This window comes from Ambystoma mexicanum, chromosome 5p (assembly GCF_040938575.1).
Source record: "Ambystoma mexicanum isolate Mex_15411 chromosome 5p, UKY_AmexF1_1, whole genome shotgun sequence".
Classification (NCBI taxonomy): Eukaryota; Metazoa; Chordata; class Amphibia; order Caudata; family Ambystomatidae; genus Ambystoma; species Ambystoma mexicanum.
Genome location: NC_090930.1, coordinates 940,521,774 through 940,543,935, shown reverse-complemented (window position 1 = coordinate 940,543,935; position 22,162 = coordinate 940,521,774). Strand labels below are relative to the sequence as shown.

At 47.9% G+C, this 22,162-nt stretch overlaps 1 protein-coding gene across 1 annotated transcript in view; it reads left to right on the top strand.

Moving 5' to 3' along the window:
* RAB31 (RAB31, member RAS oncogene family) overlaps positions 1 to 22,162 on the top strand; it is a 629,885-nt gene that overhangs the window by 420,210 nt on the left and 187,513 nt on the right. The window contains exon 3 of the mRNA XM_069613379.1: positions 504 to 585. Coding sequence (XP_069469480.1) covers positions 504 to 585 — 82 coding nt within the window. The remainder of the gene's footprint in view (positions 1 to 503; positions 586 to 22,162) is intronic.

Here is a 22,162-nt window from a genome sequence, read left to right as displayed (position 1 = left end):
GATGCATCTGGCCATTTATGCTCCTCGTCAAGAGGCATATATAACCTCAGGGCTACAGGCTGTAATCCTCATGGGATTCATTAATCTAGTGCTACTGCGGTGCTTTGAAGCAAAGGGCAGTTTGCAGTATTTATATACAAACTGTACTTTACAATTGTGCCGTGCCTTTGCAATTTACACTACTTGAATTATGCAGACGAACAGAAACGTTGATTGTCTGTTGTACTTTCTAAAACACATTGATCAATTCGAAAGGGACCGGTAACACAGTTTAAATTATTTTATTCCACACATGAAAAGGACATCTAGGAAACATTTGCTCCAATTGAAATTGGTATGTAAACTTTTTGTACTTCGCTCTGCTTTTTGTCAATGATCAGGCGCCTCTTGAAGGGAATTTGATTATATTGGCGGGGCGCAGCTGTCACACTACTTTCATGTGTAGGTTAGCTCTTTCAACCAAAAAGATGGATTAAACTATTGATATTGCTTCTCAATTTCAGGGCATCTTTTATGACTAAGACGGTGCCTTGTGGGAATGAACTTCATAAATTCCTCATCTGGGACACTGCCGGCCAGGAGCGGGTAAGTATGACGGAGTGGCTATTCTTTCTTGCTAGGTGTTTGGTACTGGAAATGTTAAAATGTGACTGCTGACCTTCATTATTATTCTATTATACTGCGGGACTTGAAATGTATCTCATTACCCATTTCACACATCTCACCTTTACAGCCCTTTTCTGGCCTTTTCTCTTGAGTTTTGCACGACTGATTGCAGTGGGAGAAGAGTGGAGTAGAGCTCAGGAGAAAGGGGAGAGAGCGTAGCAGTAGACGGAAGAACATGAGGTGGGGGGGCGCAGAGAATTAGTTTGCAAGCACACACAAATTCTTGAGTGCGTAGTGTAATGTTTCACATACACATGTGTTCACGTAAGTATATTGTGGCCCTACGTTATTCCAACGGGGCCCCTTCAGAGGGTATTTAAGTGCAGCATTTTCTTTTTGGCTTACTGCACAAAAACCCAGACTCATTTAAAAGTGGAAAAGGTCGCTTTAATGTGACAGGCCAAAGCTTACAATTAAACGCTTACCTGGCTCCATGGCCTTACAAACTAAAGACATATTTTAAACAACCAATTAAATAATTAAACATTCTCATTTTTTACCCAACAATTAAATAATTAAATAAAGCCATTTCCTCCCTAACTATCCCTTGGCCCCTACCATCTCCTTACCCCTTTTCCAGGCGTCCCGCTTTCTCCCCGGGGCCATGCCCCTCCAGGTTCAATACCTGTTCCCACGTGGTGGCCCGCTTGTGCAAACAGCGCCACCCAATCCTTTCCCGTGTCATTTCCCCATTGTGCTTCCCTCCCCCCACATCAAAAGGGGCCATGCCCCCGGAGTCCAGGACCACTTCAATACCCCTCAAGCTCCCCTCTACACCAATCTCCCCCTTCCTATGACCTGCAGCCAGTCTGACCTGCCACATCAGCAACAAAATTGTACCTTACAACTTCACTGATGCCCCGACCTGTCACACAAAACTACCATATAATAGCTCCTTAGCAGACCAAAAAACCCTGTAAGACCTTGACATGGGACGTAAAAAACCCCCGCAGAAACCAAGTACAATGGTCCCCCATCCCTCTTTAATAAAACCAGACACCAGACCTAACCCAAAATGAAGGGGGTGGGAGGGCGGGACAATCACCAAGTCCAACTGTCGCCTGCCTCCCGAACCTTCCCTGGCCCCTTAAATACCCTAAGGAGGCGCTCTGCCCCCCACGGCCACTCGCTGGCCGTGTGCAGCGCCAAAAACCTCCCCGGGGGGAAACGCTTTGCGTTCCCCCCGGGGCCCCCCTTTTGGCTTACTGCACAAAAACCCAGACTCATTTAAAAGTGGAAAAGGTCGCTTTAATGTGACAGGCCAAAGCTTACAATTAAACGCTTACCTGGCTCCATGGCCTTACAAACTAAAGACATATTTTAAACAACCAATTAAATAATTAAACATTCTCATTTTTTACCCAACAATTAAATAATTAAATAAAGCCATTTCCTCCCTAACTATCCCTTGGCCCCTACCATCTCCTTACCCCTTTTCCAGGCGTCCCGCTTTCTCCCCGGGGCCATGCCTCTCCAGGTTCAATACCTGTTCCCACGTGGTGGCCCGCTTGTGCAAACAGCGCCACCCAATCCTTTCCCGTGTCATTTCCCCATTGTGCTTCCCTCCCCCCACATCAAAAGGGGCCATGCCCCCGGAGCCCAGGACCACTTCAATACCCCTCAAGCTCCCCTCTACACCAATCTCCCCCTTCCTATAACCTGCAGCCAGTCTGACCTGCCACATCAGCAACAAAATTGTACCTTACAACTTCACTGATGCCCCGACCTGTCACACAAAACTACCATATAATAGCTCCTTAGCAGACCAAAAAACCCTGTAAGACCTTGACATGGGACGTAAAAAACCCCCGCAGAAACCAAGTACAATGGTCCCCCATCCCTCTTTAATAAAACCAGACACCAGACCTAACCCAAAATGAAGGGGGTGGGAGGGCGGGACAATCACCAAGTCCAACTGTCGCCTGCCTCCCGAACCTTCCCTGGCTCCTTAAATACCCTAGGGAGGCGCTCTGCCCCCCACGGCCACTCGCTGGCCGTGTGCAGCGCCAAAAACCTCCCCGGGGGGAAACGCTTTGCGTTCCCCCCGGGGCCCCCCTTTTGGCTTACTGCACAAAAACCCAGACTCATTTAAAAGTGGAAAAGGTCGCTTTAATGTGACAGGCCAAAGCTTACAATTAAACGCTTACCTGGCTCCATGGCCTTACAAACTAAAGACATATTTTAAACAACCAATTAAATAATTAAACATTCTCATTTTTTACCCAACAATTAAATAATTAAATAAAGCCATTTCCTCCCTCACTATCCCTTGGCCCCTACCGTCTCCTTACCCCTTTTCCAGGCGTCCCGCTTTCTCCCCGGGGCCATGCCCCTCCAGGCTCAATACCTGTTCCCCCGTGGTGGCCCGCTTGTGCAAACAGCGCCACCCCATCCTTTCCCGTGTCATTCCCCCATTGTGCTCCCCCCCCCCCACATCAAAAGGGGCCATGGCTCCGGCACCAGAAAAACCCTCCCCCGAGGTGTTCTTTCTCCCCCACCAATTTTCCTACCTCCAACTCCTCAACCAATCTCCCAGCCAAGAGCTCAAGTCCGCCAGATGATGATTGTTCCCCAAACCGGGAAGTTTACCCATCCTCTCAAAATCTCATCAATCCTTTCTAAACCATCTCCTTACGGTCCAAAACCTGTACTGACACCGATGTATAAAATTCTACCATCTCTCTGTTTATCCCCTTCCTTGCCCGCTCTATCGGACCCTCATTTCTCGCTCCCCTCCCAACTCTCTGTTGCAAACACTTAGCCCCCCCTACAGTTGCTTGAGGCCACACTTGTCGGACCGATAACAAAAAACCCTTTTTATTTTCCTAAGAAGAGCCACACCTCCCTTACCAGCTCATTTTCCCCACCAAGACTAATCCCCCCCCAACTGGAGGCCCATAGTTTTCCCTCAACCCAGCCAACATAGGAAGCAACCGATCCCAGCCCAGCCCCCCAAACCTGGACCATCTTACCACAGCATCTTTATAGTTGCACCCCAGTTGCCAGCCAACATCCCTTTCCTCAGCTTCTTCCCCCGCCCACTTAACCTTAGAATGTCCCAAAAACCAGATTTTTGACATCTGACCGCACCTCCTAGCAGCATCTGAAAAAAAAAATACAAAATCACTTACAAATCAACAACATCCTAATAAATGCAACACTCCTGCTACCTACTGAAAAAATGTTATAACGACATTCCGTTTGACCCGGTCCCTGGCATACCCTTTGCATCTCCCTTACTCCCAGCGTCCCAACCTATTCACCTACTCCTCTGAATAGCCCAGCCTGCTACCTTCAGATGCTGCACCCCTCCTAATTGAATGAGTTCCAACCTCCTAACCTTTCCCACACCACTAGTAACACCTTCCCCAGTACCCTATCCTTTCTGGCCATCTCTTAACCCTCTCCGGAAACACCCAAGGTCCTCTCCTACCTGTTCCCCTATATTCCGCCCCTTTCACCTAACCTTTAAACAATACACCTAAACCCACTTAGTCCCCCCCTTTTTCCCCTAAACTATTACCCTCCTGCTCACCCTGGCCCCCCACCTTCCATCACCTTATTGATTTGGCCCTGCGTTGCCCCCCCTGCACCGGGGGCCCACGTGCACCCCTGTCCATGCAGGCTCTTTACTTTATTACTCCTCTTGCCACTGCACCAGGGGCCAAACCTGCACACCCGTCCATGCAGTCCCTTCCATATAACTAATCTTCAAGCTCCTTGCGTCCATTACCACTTGTTTCCCACCTGCACCAGGGGCCCTAGTGCACCCCCGTCCATGCAGGCCCCTTTTCTGCCTTACTCCTCTCCACCGCTGCACCAGGGGCCAAACCTACGCCCCCGTCCATGCAGACCATTCCACATAAATTCCTCTTCCAGCACCTTGCTTCGTTGCTCCACTTTTTTTTTTTTTCCCCAGCTGCACCAGGGGCCCTAGTGCACCCCCGTCCATGCAGACCCATCTCATCACTTCCCCCTGCTGCACCAGAGGCGCTCCCGCACCTCCGCCCATGCAGCCTGAAGCTTACTCACCCTGTCGTGCGGCAAGCGTGAGGGCTTCGCCACCGTCAACCATGCCCTCCAAATGACGGCCACCACCCCTTAACAATTCCCACAGTTACACCCCCCTGCGGCCCTCCCCTACTTACGATTCTTCCTCCTCACCTCTCTCCTACCCCCTTTAAATCGCCCCCAAAACCTTTCATCAAACCTTGTGCCCCCCCTCCTTTTATGATAAACTGAGCCCGACCTACCAGCACACCCCAATTTACCTGGCATGCGGTCCTTCCCCCCCACCTCCTTGCCCCGCTCCTCGCCCTGACCCACAGTCCCCTGCCTGAAAACAATCCGTAACCGGATGCCGACCCGCACACCTGCTGCACTCGTGTTTAAATTTGCACATCCACCTCGTGCAGCCTTCTTTATTGAACGCCCAACATGCTGTCGAGGGCTGTCCTCCGCCTCCCCCCTACCCCCTCATGGGCGGGGAAACCAAGAAAGGGCCGGTAAGGCACAGGCAGTCCACTTGCTGTGTGCAATGTCGGGGCAGGCCTCGTTGGAGCCATCCATTGCAGCCAAAGATCCATGTCTATCTCCCCCCAGACCGCCTGACTGTCCTCCGCCATTCTCGCTCTGAATTCCTCATCATAGCGTACCCAGGCAAAACCCCCAAAACTTGTGAACGCCCTCCTAATTACGTCCATATATTTAAGCAGGGCCACGCAACGCTCTGGGATTTTTCACAATATACACTGGCATAAATGATAAATGCCGACGTCCAATTCTCAATAGTCACTGGGACCCTTGGGCGCGAAGCCAGTTCCCTCTCTTCTTCTTTAGACCCTTCCTTTGCTCTCACTTCCCTATGGAGCAACTTAAAAACATCTACAAATTCCCCCGCCTGAATCTTCTCCCTGGTCGCTGCCATCAAGTGCGTCCCCAAAGGTTTTGTGATACCCATGTACGGCAGTTTTTTCTCCTTGCCTTTCACTTCAACCTCCTTTTCTTTTGCACCCTGTACCTCGAGCGCCAATGGCTCCACCAACTTGTCAGTTTGAACCTCCACTGAGCATATGCCCTTTTTAATCCCCCAAGGCACCAATGGCCTGTACCCCAACTTCTTTCCTTGCCCCTTGCAGACAAGACCCTTCCTTTCCCATCCCCATTCTCGTGTCCCCTCTCTGCCATGCAGATGACCATTCCCTTTCCCATTCACCTCTTTCAACACAGCCCGTTCACAGTCTGGCGTCCACACTGATGTTCCTCATCTCTTTTCTTACAGGGCTCCTACTGCGGGGACAAAACATGTCAGCAGACTCACCCAGCCAGTTGCTCCCCCGACCTCTAGCCCTTCGACCGCCCTGCACCTGTCTTTCCCACTCCCCCCTCAAACTTCTTCTCTCCTCCCCCCTTTCCTTTACAGCCCTATAACCTTCTTCCTCCCACTGCCCCACATAAACCTCCAAACCAACTTCACCACCCCTTAAATACCATTGTGGCTGCGAGCTCATGCTCGAGTTAAGTCGATCTTCTTCCTGTGAGCCCGGGGTGTCCGCCCCGCCACTCATCTGACGTCTTCTCGGCGGGGCCGCAGAAACCCCTGCCTGGTCCTCTTCTCTCGGGCGAGGCGTGCAGTCCTCCACCCTGTAATCCTCCTCGCTAGGGGCCGTACAGCACCCTCTAGACTCTCCTCGCGCGGACCGAGGAGGGGCCGTTCCTAAACCCTCTCCACCCTCTTGAACAGCGGGGTCTGCGCAGCGCCCTCCGCCCCACTCCTCTTAACCGGGGGGGCCGTTCTGCGCCCCTCCCTAACCTCCTCAATTAATGGGGACCTCTCTCTCCATCTCCAACCTGCACTCTTCCGCAGGTATTTACACCCTTTCCCCCTCTGCACAGTCGCCTCTTTCTGAACCCCCTCAGCCCCCCCACCGTGGCTCCCCTGACTCACCCCTTTCCGAGCACTCCTCACCTCGCCTAATTCCCCATGGTCATTATTAGCTCCATCCCTAACTGCCCCCCCCCCCTGAAATCATTTCACCCCTGGACGCTCTCCTGTCGATCTCCCTCCTCATCTTCCTGCCCCTGGATTCCCAAACCTTTCCTCTCCCCGCCGCGGGGGTGCACGCCACCATTGCCGCGAGAGCCCCATCTGCCGCTGCTCTACGCTGCGGCCTACCACCACCTAACTCCACCTCGCCTGTGACCTCCACCACTGCCCCTTCCAGCTGTGCCTTAGATGCCCTGCTGATAATTTCCAGGGCCTCCCTCAGAGCCCTAGCATCTACCAAACCCATCTTGCTAGCTCCCTGGCCCACCATTGTGCACTAATACTCTGAATGTGCACTAAAAAATATGCCCCTTTCTACTCACTACCTAACTAAGCCCCCCGAGCCAGCACCTACCCGTGGACAAACCCCAAAAATTGGGAAACCCACTAAACAATGTTGGGCTATAAAGCAAATATACTTAATAAAATAAATTAAATGATGTCATTCCAATGTATAAAATATATTAAATAATTGTGGACCTAACAGAATTTCTTTTTTTCTTAAATGTATTTATTTTTAAATCCCCCTTTCAATAATAACCCTGCCCTAAACAAAATAACCTTTTGCTCCTGACCTGCCCCAGAGAAGAAAATACCCCCAAACCAGAACCAAAAGAAATTCCTACACTGCCCCCTGGCGGCTTGCAGGCCGCACCGCACTATCACAGGAAATGAAGCGCGGTCCCTTTAAGGGAACTGCAGTGCCCTCTCAGGCCGGAGAATGCTACCGTGCACACACACGGGACTCCGCAGCAAACAGAGAGGGATCCCCAGGCAGCTGTCCAAACCTAATCCTCCACTCCAGGAACCCCTGCAACCCCAGAAAACTACTCTCCACCCCCCCCCCAGAGATATAAGGCAAAACGCTCTGCCCCCACCCCAGACAACACCGAAGCTGGGCACTGAAAAGCACACAGGCCACACAGAAACCCCAGAAAGCTGCCCGCCAACGGCGCCCGGACCAGTAAATGAGGAGGTAACTTATTTACGATACCTCCGCTACTATTATAAGTCATCAAATAAATATATGTATTTTTATTTTTTTATTTTAATAAACCAAACTGCCTACCCAAACGTGCCGCTGCTACACTGCCCCACTCCTCACCTCCACAAAAACCCCCTCGTAGGCCCAAATCAGGGAAGGCTCGGGAGCAGGCGACAGGACTGAACAATCACCAAGTCCAACTGTCACCTGCCTCCCGAACCTTCCCTGGCCCCTTAAATACCCTAGGGAAGCGCTCTGCCCCCCACGGCCACTCGCTGGCCGTGTGCAGCGCCAAAAACCTCCCCGAGGGAAACGCTTCGCTTTCCCCCCAGGGCCTCCCTATTCAAACAAATCTTTTTTATTAAAGAGCAGCAACCATCACAGGAGCGAATCAAAGCAAAATGTTACAGTACAGCTTAATCACATGTCTACATAAACAGCGTCATGATGTCTTCGGGCGACCCTGCGCTCTAAATGTAGATAACATAACATAACATTCAACATCAGGAAAACCAGGGTCATCAGTATGGGACTAGATATCATGACTTCCTTGTTCCGGACGTCGTATTAACAAAGAAGAACCTATAAGCTTGAACAACACATCAACGTTTAATTATTAGAAAACATCGATAAGAGGGGGGTTTACAGCTGATACCTGGGACACACATAGCGTACTCTAGGAATGAGGACCAGATGTTACTAAATGTTCCTATGAGCCCCAGGGCTGAGGCAGTGATCTTCTCTTTTAAGGGGCCTTGGTGGTGAAGGGCTCTGCTGGGCAGGCCCACTGCCTCGTGCGCAGCACTGGCGCTGCACTAAATGACATGCTGGAGGCAAGAGTCATGGTGGCAAAAGACTGCTGAGCGAGAAGCCGCTCGGCTCTTTATCGACATGATGACATGTTTCCACTTGTCACATTACACGTGACTTCTGCACGAGCCCAGGAGGGGCTTAAGGCACAACATCTCATGCCTGGAGTATAAAATAAAACAACGATAATACAATGAACAATAACGGTAACTTGTGGGACTGCATCATACATTTAAATACACATTACCAGTTGATTAACTTGGGGACCCTGGGCCACCCACAGTCACGCCCCATAGGGTCACATGGGGCCAGCGCACTGGAACCACACACTTACCACTTTATTAGTCCAGGGTAAACATTAAAGCAAGAATATTATGCAACAAGAGTACAATGTCAACCGCATGCCTTAGTGCTACATACACATTTTTAGGTCAGGTGTTGATCATAGGGAAGCAACCCATTGGGAACCTCTAGCACGGAGGGGAGGTGTGAACTCCCACCAGCAACAAAGTGCCCAGTCGCTGGATCCACTTTAAGCACTTCTATAATGTGCAGGATCGCGGCTTGACAAAACGCACACACCATATACCTTCTCCTGGCTGCGGACAACAGCATTCACTTTGGACGCAGCAAATTTAAGTCCACCTGTCTAGGGTCGCACAGCACCAAGGTCCATCACTGTCCAACACTGTCCACTGACAGACATTGGGGGACACACATAACAGGGGCAACACTTGTATTAGCTCAAGAGAGTTGGGTGGGGGTTGGCAGGAAAAGCCGCACCATGGGCCACATCTGCCGGATGTTGTTTGTTGGTGGTGGCGGGGAGTGGTGGTGCTTGTCTCCACCAGCCAGGAGGTTCACGAGGACAGGCTGCGGTTACTTCCTTCAAGGCGGCCTCTTCCACTGCAGCCAAAATCAGTGGCCGCTTCCATTCCGCTCTCTCAGGCAGGAGGTTTCTAATTGATGTGACTAGGTGGCGGAGGCCGCGTTGTTTCTTCTCTGCCGGGCTGCACAGGCACCCTCTGGAGCGAGGGCCGCGGCCAGGATAAGGTTGCCAGGTTGCTGCAGCAGCGGATATCTTACTTTAGGGTGGCAGACATGCCTGCGGTGCCAAGCATGCTGCCTGCAGTGTCTCAGACCGTCATCTCAGGTGGCAGATGCTTTTACTTGATGCTGCCACTGTTTGTTCACAACCTGCGGTGGTGAATCCCGCACACTGTGTTGGTGGCAGAGGGGCAGGAAGTACTCCACTTTATGAGGTGGTCAGCAGATACTTCCCCTTCTGTCTTGGCTGTAGAGACTCTCTGGGCTCTCCGGCTGTGCCAGCCTCTCTGCAACGGGACCTCGCCAGCACGGCCAACGATCATCACACAGGATCCGCCTTATTTTCATTTCTTGGTTGCATGCCAGTGAGGCTGGCAGACCTTTAATGCACCGGAGAGGCCAGCAGGTTTGTTGGGTGTTGGGGGCTTAGTGGAGGCTGCGCCCGGACACCATCTTGGCCTTTCATGCCACGGCTTCGCCAATGCCGTTGCCACACTTTGCCATGCCAGCCGCGTGGCAGGTCCGGCTGTGTCCCTCATTGTGGCCTTATGGCCTTGCATGCCACAGCTTCCTCAATGGCGTTGGCACACTTCCATGGCAAGTACACGGGGTGTCCCTTACGCCGCTCTAGCTTCTCCAGGAGCGAGCTTAGCCATGCCGGTAGCACGGCAGGGGCCAGTCGAGCCCCTTTGGGAACGGCGGGGTGCCGGATCCCACATTTGTCGCCAGTTGTTAAGGGGCCCGGTGGTCCCGGGCCCTGGTGGGGGAGGGCTCGGCTGGGCAGGGCCACTGCCTCGTGCTCAGCACTGGCGCGGTGCTAATTGACATGCTGGAGGCAGGAGTCATGGGAGTAAAAGAGTGCTGAGCAGGAACCCGCTCAGCTCTTTATTGACATGATGACACATCTCCCACGAGCCCAGGAGGGGCTTAAGTCATAACATTCTCTGCGACCACCATTTCCCAACATTTATCCCACCACAAAACGTGCAGCATTTTATGTACCTTCTGGAACTTTATGCTTGAATTGAACTGTGGTGAGAAAAGGCTTGTGTGCGTGCATTTTATCTCCCTTTGTAGTTTTACTAGTATAGCTCACTATGCGGAAGTGGCAACCATAGTGTGTATTTCACCAACAATGATAATATATCATGTCGTTTAAATCGACTGCTATCTCGTATTTCCTTGGGAAATTGAATACTCCCTGTCCTGATCTGATCTATGTACATCTTGTGGTGAAAGCCCCACCTACTGGTGTGGAGTGAAATTGCTCTCAAATCTGTTTTAATAGTTCCTGACTACGCCACAGGTACTCCGCCCTGGCCCTGTCTTCTCCACATACGATATATATTTTATTTTTTTACGAACAGTGAGATTGGGTAAGTGTTTTACTTCCTTACCACTTCTGCGCAGTAACTTTGTCCTTTTTTACTCGTGATTGCACAGTGCTCTTGCCTTTGTCTTATCCAAGCACTTTGTTCTTTGCTATGCTTTTGCCTTATTTAGCCCCCTTTTTAAATCTGGCTGGGAGTAGTAGCGTTTGTACTTATTTTTGTCTGTGTTATTTTCCTTTGAGTAGCTGCTGCATACTAATGAATACAGGAGTGTTAGGTTCTCCCATATTCCTGGTTTAGCATTGTCAACATCATTTGTTTCCTATTGGACAGCTGCTGGACCTGCGGTAAGGCATTCTTCTCTGCAGGGGGCAGTGCTTCCTGGTCTTGATTGTGCAAGCCTGGAGAACCCATTGCGGATCGCGCTATTCGCAGAGGGGTATTTTTGCCAGTTGAGTTTGACAGAATTTTTCTGTTATGGTTGTTTGGGTTTGTGCCTGGAGGCCGAAGGTAACAGAAGGTCTGCTAAGGAGATCTCACATATGGCCCAAGACGAGAAATAATGTCCTTCTTTCGTGAGGCTCATTTCCGTTAGCTAGGGAAGGGAACCCCTCAACATGCAAACTGAGGTGCTTTTTCCATTAGCAATTAAGTACATGCCAACATTTTGCCACAGCTGGGAGGGAGATTTTGTAAAAGAAATACATTTTTCCATTGGATTGAATTGGGGTTAGAAATACTTTAAGAGGGCAAAAGTAAAAAAACACTTTTTTTGATGAAAAAATCGAGTCTTCTGCCCAAATAGGGTGGGTTGGCATGAATGCAATTGTACGGCTTACTGACAAATCAGGAAAACTTTTCAAGAGGGAGTGTTTTCCAGGAACAGCGTGGTACCCCAGCAAAGCTTGGGTACCCTTTGTGAGCAGACAGCCATTGGTGGCTTTCAGATAGCGCTGAAAAAGCTTAGGTTCATTGCGTATTGCTTAAGATGGGTATAGGGGTTGGGAACCAGCCCCCAACAAACATAAATTATCCCCTTAAATGTAATATGTTTTATTGTCATTTTCATGGGCACCGCAGCAGACCTCACCTACTTTGCAGTTGTGGCATGTTTCATTCTTCGTCAGGTTTGGTGTCTAGTGACCTGCCTTTGCTTACCCTGACACGTCAGTCACTTTTCTAGTAATGCACTTCTCAAGGTTTTCTTTCTATCCTTGGTAGCTGATGTGGTACTGTTTCCCATGAGTGCCCCATAGGCGACCCTTCATGAGGTGATGGTGCTCTTCTAAGTGCTATGTTAGCCCCCCTCCTGAGTGCTCTCTCAAGTGCTCCCAGATGTATGTCACTGGTCTCCTAAGTGATACAGTAACGCTGCTTTCAAGTGCTCCACAGGAGCTTTGGTACAGGGCAGTGGCATAAAGTGTTCAAGGGGCATGCTCATGTGGATTCTCTGCAATCCTGCTAAAGATGCTCATGTATGTTTTAGGACTGTTATAAAGCCCAGGTACAGAGTTTTAGGAAGAGTGTTACTGTTTGAAAGTCCTGTTTGCCTTTAGCGGCAGTTGGCTCCACAGTGCATTGATAGTAGCTGTCTTGATATCAGCAGGGGAGGTCTGCGTCAGATGAGAAGGGCTAAAACCACCAAGGCTGTCAGTAAACCTTGCCGTGGTTTACAAGCAAAGGTGACTGATTGGCTCTGGTCTGTTTGCCTATGATGGTGTTTGTAGTAGTGATTTGGTCTGGTCAGCAAGCTTCCCTCCTTCTGTTGACTCACAGTAAGGAGGGATGAGACCAGGATGTATAAGGAAACAGCAACAGTAAGTTACTAAACAATATAAGGTCCGGAAGGGTTTAACAGACATCGGGCAGTAGAAATATTTCACAAAACATTAGTTTCCTTACCAATTATGTGTACAGAACGGAAGGTAACCTAGACAAAGGATGGAGAGGACCTGTCCCAGAACTCCTGGCAAACTGAAGGAGTTGAATCAGAACTCCTCCACTTCCATCTATCCTGAAACCCTTGGAGGTTCAACAGTATCCAACTTAATACAAATAAAACGAATTTAACTCCTAAACTATGAAGACTGAGGGTCTCCCTTACTGGCCCTAACTAAAAAATACCTGAATCTTGACATGCAGCGAGTCTGGACAAAACGCTGTTGTAAAGATGCAGGCTTCCATTTCTTCCTTGCTTTTTTACAACATGACTTCTGGGTTTGCTCAGGACTCTTGCCTGACTACCGTCCTGTAGTCCACCATCTTGGCGCCAGGCTAGTTTCCATCAGAAGAGCCCTCTGGGAGCACAGAACCTATTGGGAGACCCCCCAACGATGCCTCTGCACGTTGGTACGTGCAGGATTGTCTTCAGCCTTTGTATCCCTGGGTCCCACTGAGGGTGGCCTCTCTTGCATGTCCCCCATTTTCCCAATAGAAGGGGTGAAGGGAGATGATCGGAGGTTGAGGTTTGTAACCGATATCCCCTCCTAGCTCCCTTCTGTGACCGTGGTTTCTCTGGATGTTGCTGATGATATGCCTCAAGAAGTTGTGGTGCATCTATATTGGAAATCGGCTCCCAAGTGCAGTCTTCTGGTCCATACTCTTCCAATTCCAGTAAGTATTGCAAGACCTGTCTATGCCACCTGGAATCCACCATTCTAAATACTACATATTTCTCCTGCGGATCCACAACAATATTATTATCAGCTGTTTTTTTCTGGGTTGGTTGGCCTTAGGGTAACATGGTTGTAGTAGCGAGACAAGGAACACAGGATGTAGTTTCATGTTTCGAGGAAGCATCCATTTCATCGCACATGGTTTATGACTTTTTCATTAGTGTCAGGTCCGATGTTTCGTGGTTTACATTTTCGCGTTGTTCCTGGAATGTTTAAATTCTTAGTACACAGGCATACGTAATTTCCTGGTTGCTGTAATGGTTCCTTCTTTCAATATAAATCCGCATAGCGCTTGTCATTGTCTTTACTGACTTGTAGATGATTGGTGATATTCTTTTGCTCTTGTTGTGAAGTCATGAGCCAATCGTCTGCCGTAGGAATCAAGGTATGCGGTAGTGGTGATAAGGGCTAATTTTTGTGTGTCTGCCGGTATTACTAAAGAATGGTGAGGATTCTATGGCAGTGTGTAACATGTTATATGAGAACTCCACCAGATGTAGGTATCTCACCCAGTCGGAGCCTTGTTGGGTGCAATAACAGCAAAAGTACTGCTCAAAGTTTTGATGTACCTTTTCTGTAAGGCTATCATTTTGTGGATTTCAGACCAATGTTTAGGGGTTTTGAATGGTTTTCCAAAACCTTGATATTAATTGGGGCCCTCTATCTGAAACACCACATTCTGGAAGACCATGATGTTTTATGACTGTAGTAAGGAACGTGTGAGCCATTTCCACCACTGTGAGTATTCCTTTCATAGGTTCAAAATGGGCCCATTTTTGTAAAAGAGATACCACCATGAGGATGGTATCAAAAACGTCTGCTGTTTGTGGTAGGTCTCTGACCAAATTCATACTGACTGTACACCATGGATGGTTCGGTATGGGTAAAGGCATCAGTAAACAAGCCGGTACTTGTTGAAGACTTTTAGCAAGGGTGCAAATATCACACCCTTTAAGATATTCTTTGATGTCCTGAACTTGATTCATCCACCATCCATATTGTTTTACAAACTCGGTTGTCTTCTTTTGACCCTAATGTCCAGCTAAGGGGCTGTTGTGGCACCATTCAATTAATCATCGCTTTTGTTCTTTACTGGGAATGCATATCGCTTTGCCATGATATAACAGACCATCACTATCATGGTGTCCCCAGTTTTGTAGAAAACAGAGTACCATCTCTCGTGTGAAGGAATCGCTCACTAGATCTAGGAAATCATTGGCTGTCGTTGATAATGCCATCTCTATTTTCCCAGGTAGGATGAAAGGCAATCCTTCTTCAGGTAGACTTTCTAGATGGTGTCGTCGGTATGTGGCGTCCGCTTTGGTTTTCTGTGACCCTGGTTTAAACGTAATCGTGAAATCAAACTTGCTGAACAATTGTACACATCTCGACTGTCGCTGGTTTGTACTTTTGGCAGTTTTTAGGAATCCCAGGTTTCAATGATCTGTGATTACCATAATAGGATGTGTGGCTCCTTCGAGGTACTTTCCCTATTCCGTGAATGCATCCCTTATGACTAGGAGTTCTTTATGGAACATTGTGTAGTAAACCTCAGCTGTGGTTAGTTTTCTGGAGTGATATGCCACTGGGCGCATTCTTTTGTCTGGAGGTCTTTGTTGGGACAATACGGCACCTATAGCTATATTTGACGCGCCTGTTTCTACTATAAAAGGTACGCACCCAAAAAGATATAAACACCAAATAAACTTGCACGTATCCTGTAATCATTCAAACCATACATTTTAATATCAAATTAAAGAAAGATGACAGTCATGTACATTACACAGTAAATCCTTGCTCTACACGACACGCTTTTCAACCTGTATGGGTCCTTATCAAGGCTATACAGTGGCAGATATGTCCTATATACAAAATCTCGGTTCACAGATTATTATTTTGTATAGGATCTAAACAATTGAAATCTCTGTTCCGGTTCACCAATTAATTTTTGGTATTGGATCTAAACAGTTCTCTACAAAATGTAAACAGAATCATAAAAACAAAATATGAATACATTGTATATTCAACATATTGTTTGTTGATAAGTCCCATAACTAAAGTGATTCTCTTGAACGTGCCAGTGCGCTGCATTGCCTGCACACATATACCCCATAAGCACCAATTAGTGTTCACATCAATAGCGTGAATATTTCACCTTAAGTACTAGTCACGCACTAAACCCTTAAGTAATGGAATTCCTTTTTCCGATGTGTCATGTGCTTAAAGTGAACTGGAATCATGCATTTCTGTGGCAATGTCCTTAGTAACGTCTTATCTTGACAGATTTTAACTGTTATTGCTATAAATATAACGGTAATGCATGTTACGCTTACCTTTGAATTAAACAAGATTCTCTCGGGAGGATAGCGCAGGGGCAACAAAGTGCTCGCCTTGGAAGCAAGATGACACGGAGCAACACAGGTTTGATCCCAGAGTCTGCGCTTAGAAACCTCTTGGTGTTAAGAGCGTTATAAATAACCAATTATATTATAAAGTACTTAAGGGACACAGATTTGAAAATTCCTAGTCTATGTTGTTATTAACTGTTTAAAATAAGATAGACATATGAAAAGTTATCCTAGCACATAAAGCAACGAAGTGCAAGGTATAGAAAGTTTGTCAGAGGAGTATAGAATGCGTATCTGAATTTTAGCCAATACGAAGGTAGGTAAGGGTGGCTAATTCCTTGCTAGCAACCCATGCCGAGTTGGCTTGTGAGTATGCAAGTGCAGGAGACTGATTATGTGTCTATATGCACCACATTGTTGTCATGTGATGTAGCAACCTTCTGATGGCACAGGTGTTGTTCGATGTGTCTTCAAATAGTGCATGATAGCAGATGCGTGCAGGTGGGTGGGCATGCCTGTGGCTATCTTCCATTGACATTGAGTGTGATATCTACCCGTGTGTCCTGGCTTGTTTCTTGGTTTCGTAGATGTGGCGTGGATTCTGTCCTGTGATCTACTGGAATTTATTCCATCCGTCTCTCAGTACATTCTATGTGGTGTTCATTGTTGCTTTGGCCTATCTGACTGGCGGTTAGATAACCTGATGTACGGAATGGGCTCATCAAGATTCTCTGGTGAAAAGCCAGGTCTTGAGGGCCTTCTGAAAGCCAAAGTGATCCTCTAAGCAGTGCATGCTGAGCATAATTGTGTTTCAGATTGCTGGGGCTTGGACAGAGAAAGATGATCCCCCTATTCTTGCTGATTTGAAAGGAGGGATTACAAGGAGGAGTGCAGTGTCTGATGCAGGTTTCTATTAGGTTGGTAAGAAGTGAGCTTGTGTTGGAGGTATTCTGGCCTGTCTTGTGCAGGGCACAGTGGGTGATGCACATGGATTTGAAAGTGGACTGTCATCCGACAGGGGGTCAGCGGAGGACACAGGAGACGGATGTGATGTGATCTTTGGGTGCCTTGGGCTGGGAGGAGCCTAGCTGCAGGTTTTGAACCAGTTGGCGCTTTCTGAGTTGCTATGCAGGGGCGCCCAGGTAAAGCTAGTTAGCGTACTCTAGGCGGGAGAGGGCGATAGTCATGATTGCTGTAACTCTGTGAGGGTAGTAGAGGTAAGGGAAGATATGTCTGAGAATGCAGAGGTGTAGATAGCAAGAGTTAGACACAGAGTTCATGTGGTGTGTGAGTGATAGATCTGCATCCATGAAGTTCTTTACCCGATGCGGCGGGAGGAGGGCCTAGTGAGGACGACCAAGATGTGGGTTCAGGGAAGAGTGCCATTTTTCCGCAGATCATTATTTATGTTTTTTCCGGGTTGAGGAGGAGGTGGTTAGCTGTCATCCAGTGGTCGATTTCTGAAAGGCAAGCAGCGAATTCGGGATGGGGCCTGGATGAAGTCTTGGGAGTCTTGAAGATGATCTGGGTGTTGTCTGCGTAGTTGTAGCAGGTCAGGACATTCGAGCGAATGGGAGCAGGGCGGAGGCTCTGGGAGAGCTTGAAGAGCAGAGCAGATAGGGTGATGCACTGTGGTACCCCTCTTGGTGACTGGGCGATGGGGGGATAGAAGGGAGGAACAAGGATTATTTTTGATCGGTTGGCGAGGAAGGAAGAAATTCACCTTAATACTATATCCCTAATGCCGAGCAAATGGAGTATTTTTGCGAGGATGCAATTGCCTAGAATTTCAGTGCTGGACTGCCCCTGGGCAGGACAAAGACTGATATGTTTGGGATATTTCTCCTCTGTGAAAGTTAGTGAGCTAAAGAATCTGGGGAAAGCTCTCGTAACCAGGACTAATGTCTGGCAGAGGGACTTCCCAGGACCCCCCCTTGTTTTTTGCATAATTTAAGTAGCTTTGGGTCTCACCCTAAGTTACTAGGGGAATCCAGATGTGGACCCCTTGCTCACTATTCTTAGAGAGGCACAGCTCCACCCTACTGATGAGGTCCAACCAGACCAAAACATGTGCCTGGGGATGCTGCTGGTACTCTTGTTCAGAGGAGAATTGCCTAGCATTTCGGTGCTGGACTGCCCCTGGACAGGCCAAAGACTGATATGTTTGGGATATTTCTCCTCTGTCAAAGATTGTGAGGTAAAGAATCTGGATAAGCTCTCGTAACCAGGACTAATGTCTGGCAGAGGGACTTCCCAGGACCCCCCTTGTTTTTTGCATAATTTAAGTAGCTTTGGGTCTCACCCTAAGTTACTAGGGGAATCCAGACGTGGACCCCTTGCTCACTATTCTTAGAGAGGCACAGCTCCAACCTACTGATGGGGTCCAACCAGATCGAAACACGTGTCTGGGGTTGCTGTTGGTACTCTTGTTCAGAGGAGAATTGCCTGGCATTTCGGTGCTGGACTGCCCCTGGGCAGGACAAAGACGGATATGTTTGGGATATTTCTCCTCTCTGAAAGATAGTGAGCTAAATAATCTGGGTAAGGCTCTCGTAACCAGGACTAATGTCTGGCAGGGGGACTTCCCAGGACCCCACTTGTTTTTTGCATAATTTAAGTAGCTTTGGGTCTCACCCTAAATTACTAGGGGAATCCAGACGTGGACCCCTTGCTCACTATTCTTAGAGAGGCACAGCTCCACCCTACTGATGAGGTCCAACCAGACCGAAACGCGTGTCTGGGGTTACTGTTGGTACTCTTGTTCAGAGGAGAATTGCCTAGCATTTTGGTGCTGGACTGCCCCTGGGCAGAACAAACACTGATATGTTTGGGATATTTCTCTGTGAAAGATAGTTAGCTAAAGAATCTGGGTAAGGCTCTCGTAACCAGGACCAATGTCTGGCAGAGGGACTTCCCAGGACCCCCCTTGTTTTTTGCCTAGTTTTGAGAAGCAAGATCTTTTGATGTCATCTGCAGATCTTTTGATATCATCCCAGATGGAGACTATGGATGATTCGGTTCCTCAAAGGTGTCTAAAGCTGGACTGTGCGGGATCAAGGAGGAGGCTCCATTTGGCGAAGAAGCAACGCTGAGAGTAGGGCGTTCAGACAATAAGTTTAGCTATGAACCAGTTGTTAAACATAGGTCTGTAATTGGCTGGAAGGATGAGGTCAAAGGAGTTTTTTTTAGCAGGGGTTTGAAGTGCGATATCTTGAATGCTGCTGGGAATATGTGTGAGGTGAGGGAAGAGGTAATGATAGATATTGCGATGCTGCCTGCGTAGGTTGCAGAAAGGATATTGTTACGGAGGCTCTGAGGGCATGAGTCTCCCGGAGATCCGGACAGGCGGCTGCTAGCAAGTAGCTTCAGGAATTCGGGTTGAGAGACCTGACAGAAGGAGGGCAAGATAGGACGGGTGGTGGAAGAACAAGTGTGGTCGGACGAGGGTGCAGGAGGTCGGGCGCTGATGAGGTTGTTTCTTTCCGCAGAAATGTTGTGCAAGTGGTCCAAGAGGCAATCACTGAGTGCTTAGTAGTTTTTGAGGGCATCGGGGGTGGTGATGCAGAGTGGGGCCTTGAATTCAGGGATGATGTTGTGGAGTTCCCTGCTGGTGTTTTACAGGTCTTCTGATTTCTGTCTTTAGGCGTAAGCAGCTCTGTTTTGGGGAGATAGGTTGGCCCGTCATCTGCATTCCAGGGAATGGTAAAGTGTTTTGTGGGATTTGAGGGAAGGGGTTCACCCATCTTGTCTGTAGGAGAGGATCTGATGGGACTGAATGGTCTGAGGGCATTGGAGAGCCAAAGGTCAAAATGGCTGATGAAGGGCAGAGATTGAGAATTTCAAATACACCCTGTTTGTAGAGCAGAGGTGAGATAATATCATAAAACAAGATTTTATTTCAGCATCAGAGAATACATCTGACTCCAAGGGATAGCTACCCCTTCAACTACATTGTTGGGCTAGTCATAGAGTCGATGAGGAGAAAGCTGTTCTGTTTTTTCTATCTCACACATCTTAGTATTCTCGTATTTCACTAGACAGAGCACTTTCTAGGGCTCATCTCATGTAGGGCCATTGAAAGGACTGCGAGCTAGTTGAAGTAGGGCACCAGAAAAACAATATTTATGACAATATGGTGAATCGAATGTGACTCCTTTATTATCCCAGTTAATCGTTGGGTTATGGGTTTGCAGCCAATAGATGTCCAAGATTACCCCAAAATGGCGAGTAGCAATTAGATGGAATACCCATCCTTCATGATGGCCTTGAAGGCACGTCATACCAAGAGTGATGATGTGTCTTGGGTCGGGACCAGACGTCAGAGAAGTCCCATCCACTGCTCGCCCTGGCTCAGGGACCAGTTTTCTTGTGTTAGGAATTGCATTCTTCTGTTCAATAGTCAAATCCATATAATTTCCGGTGGCTCCAGAATCTACCATAGCAGTTGCGGGAAATGCTTCTTGGCCCAGGGTTTTGAATGACATTTGTAATAACAGACAAAACACTGAAGGTGAAAGAACATAGAGACCTTTCCATTAGTATGCTCATTCGTGAAGTCTTTTCTATGGGCAAGCTTTGGCGTTTCCTGAAGGCTTTTGTGGTCTATGGGGACAAGCCTGGATGTAATGTCCTGCTTTCCCACAGTGCAAACATAAATCTGATTCTTGACTTCTTTCTCTTTCCTCCCTAGTTAAGGGGGTCCAAATTCTTCCAATTTGAATGGGTTCCAAGTTAGAGGTGGATGGAGGCTCACTTGGGCCTTCAGTATGTACTGGGAGGCGAGATCCAGTATGTTTCAGTTACCTTTACATTCTGTGTGGCGAGCGTCAACTTGAAGAACTAGATCCAGGAGTTCAGGGTAGGAACTCTGTATGAATGGTACCAATGCCAATTCATCATCAAGTTTGCATTTCAGCCCTTTGTCAAAACACTGCAGCCTTTTTATTGATTTTGAGCTAACTATTCTGGCAGCCCCTTTTTTCCTTGGTGCAGATCAAGATATTCTAGATTATTGGCTTCTGATTTATGACTTCCATCATATAACCTGCTCATAGCAGATAATAATGAATCGAAATCATACACAGTTGGGTCATTTGCTTCCAAAAGATGATTAGCCCAGTGTCTGCCATTCCCACTGAATTGTAACAAGTCAAGCCAGCGTCGGTTATGGCATCCGGAAAGGTCACGGGCCGATATAAGAAATGTGGCTTCCATTTATTGATGACTGTGCTACACTGTTTGGGGTCAAGAGAAAAAATGCTTGGGGGAACAAAGGGAATGGTGAGGATAGAATCCATGATATCGGTTTGTGAGGAGGCTTACACAAATGGCATGTCCCTGTATCAGTTTGCAGGACCATGATGGTCTGTATCACTGCTGTCAAAGTGTCTACCGCAGCCTCTACCCAGCCCCCTGACTGAGGCAGAACTTCTTCTTAATCTGTCAAAGATAGCCTGAGTACAATAACTCAGGTGGGTGGCAGATCTTAACCCCAAATGAGCAACCCCAGAAATAAGAAACCTTTTGAAGTTCATTTGGTTGGCATACCAACTGGCTTCTCTCCAGAGGCTGCTGGTAAAAGATGGGTTGGTACAGAAGTAACCGATTCAAGGAACTCATCTTTCCACCCCCTTACATGTTTCATTGGGCACTGTGGCGGATCAGAAGAAGGACACGGACAAGGTATGGACATGGTTCACAAGGTTTTTATTAACGGAAGATATGGCCTAACTTTCCCTGTCTCTATGGTTGGTCCCTATCTATATTTCTAACTAAGGTGCTTGTCCAGCAGTCGTGAATGTCCAAAAGGAAAAGTCAGCTGTCCAAATACGATCCTAACTGACCCTACCACTATGAAAACAAACGTATAGGTGGAGAATAACTCCCTTCTCTGTAGGGTACTTCTAGTACCAGTCTGTAGGATTCTTCACTCATAAGTAATCCTCAAATAGTTGTCTTGCATCAGTCTCTGTAACTCTCAAGTGCGGTTTGGAGATTTCCCCTTCAGAATCCATTTTGGGGCTCTTATATCAGCTATAAAGTCCTGGTTGTTTTCTCCAGCAAATCTGGGGAAAATATTCCTGTTTGAACAGTCTTTCTATCTTGGCCAATTGTTCCTAAGCTTATTCTGGCCTCCTTGATTCTTGACTGGCTTGACTAGCTAGTTTCTCTAAACTTGGGTTCAGAATAAACTCTCCTTTTGATATTCTCTTCTTCTTTTACAAGTAGTCTTGTGACTCTCTCCATGATTCCTT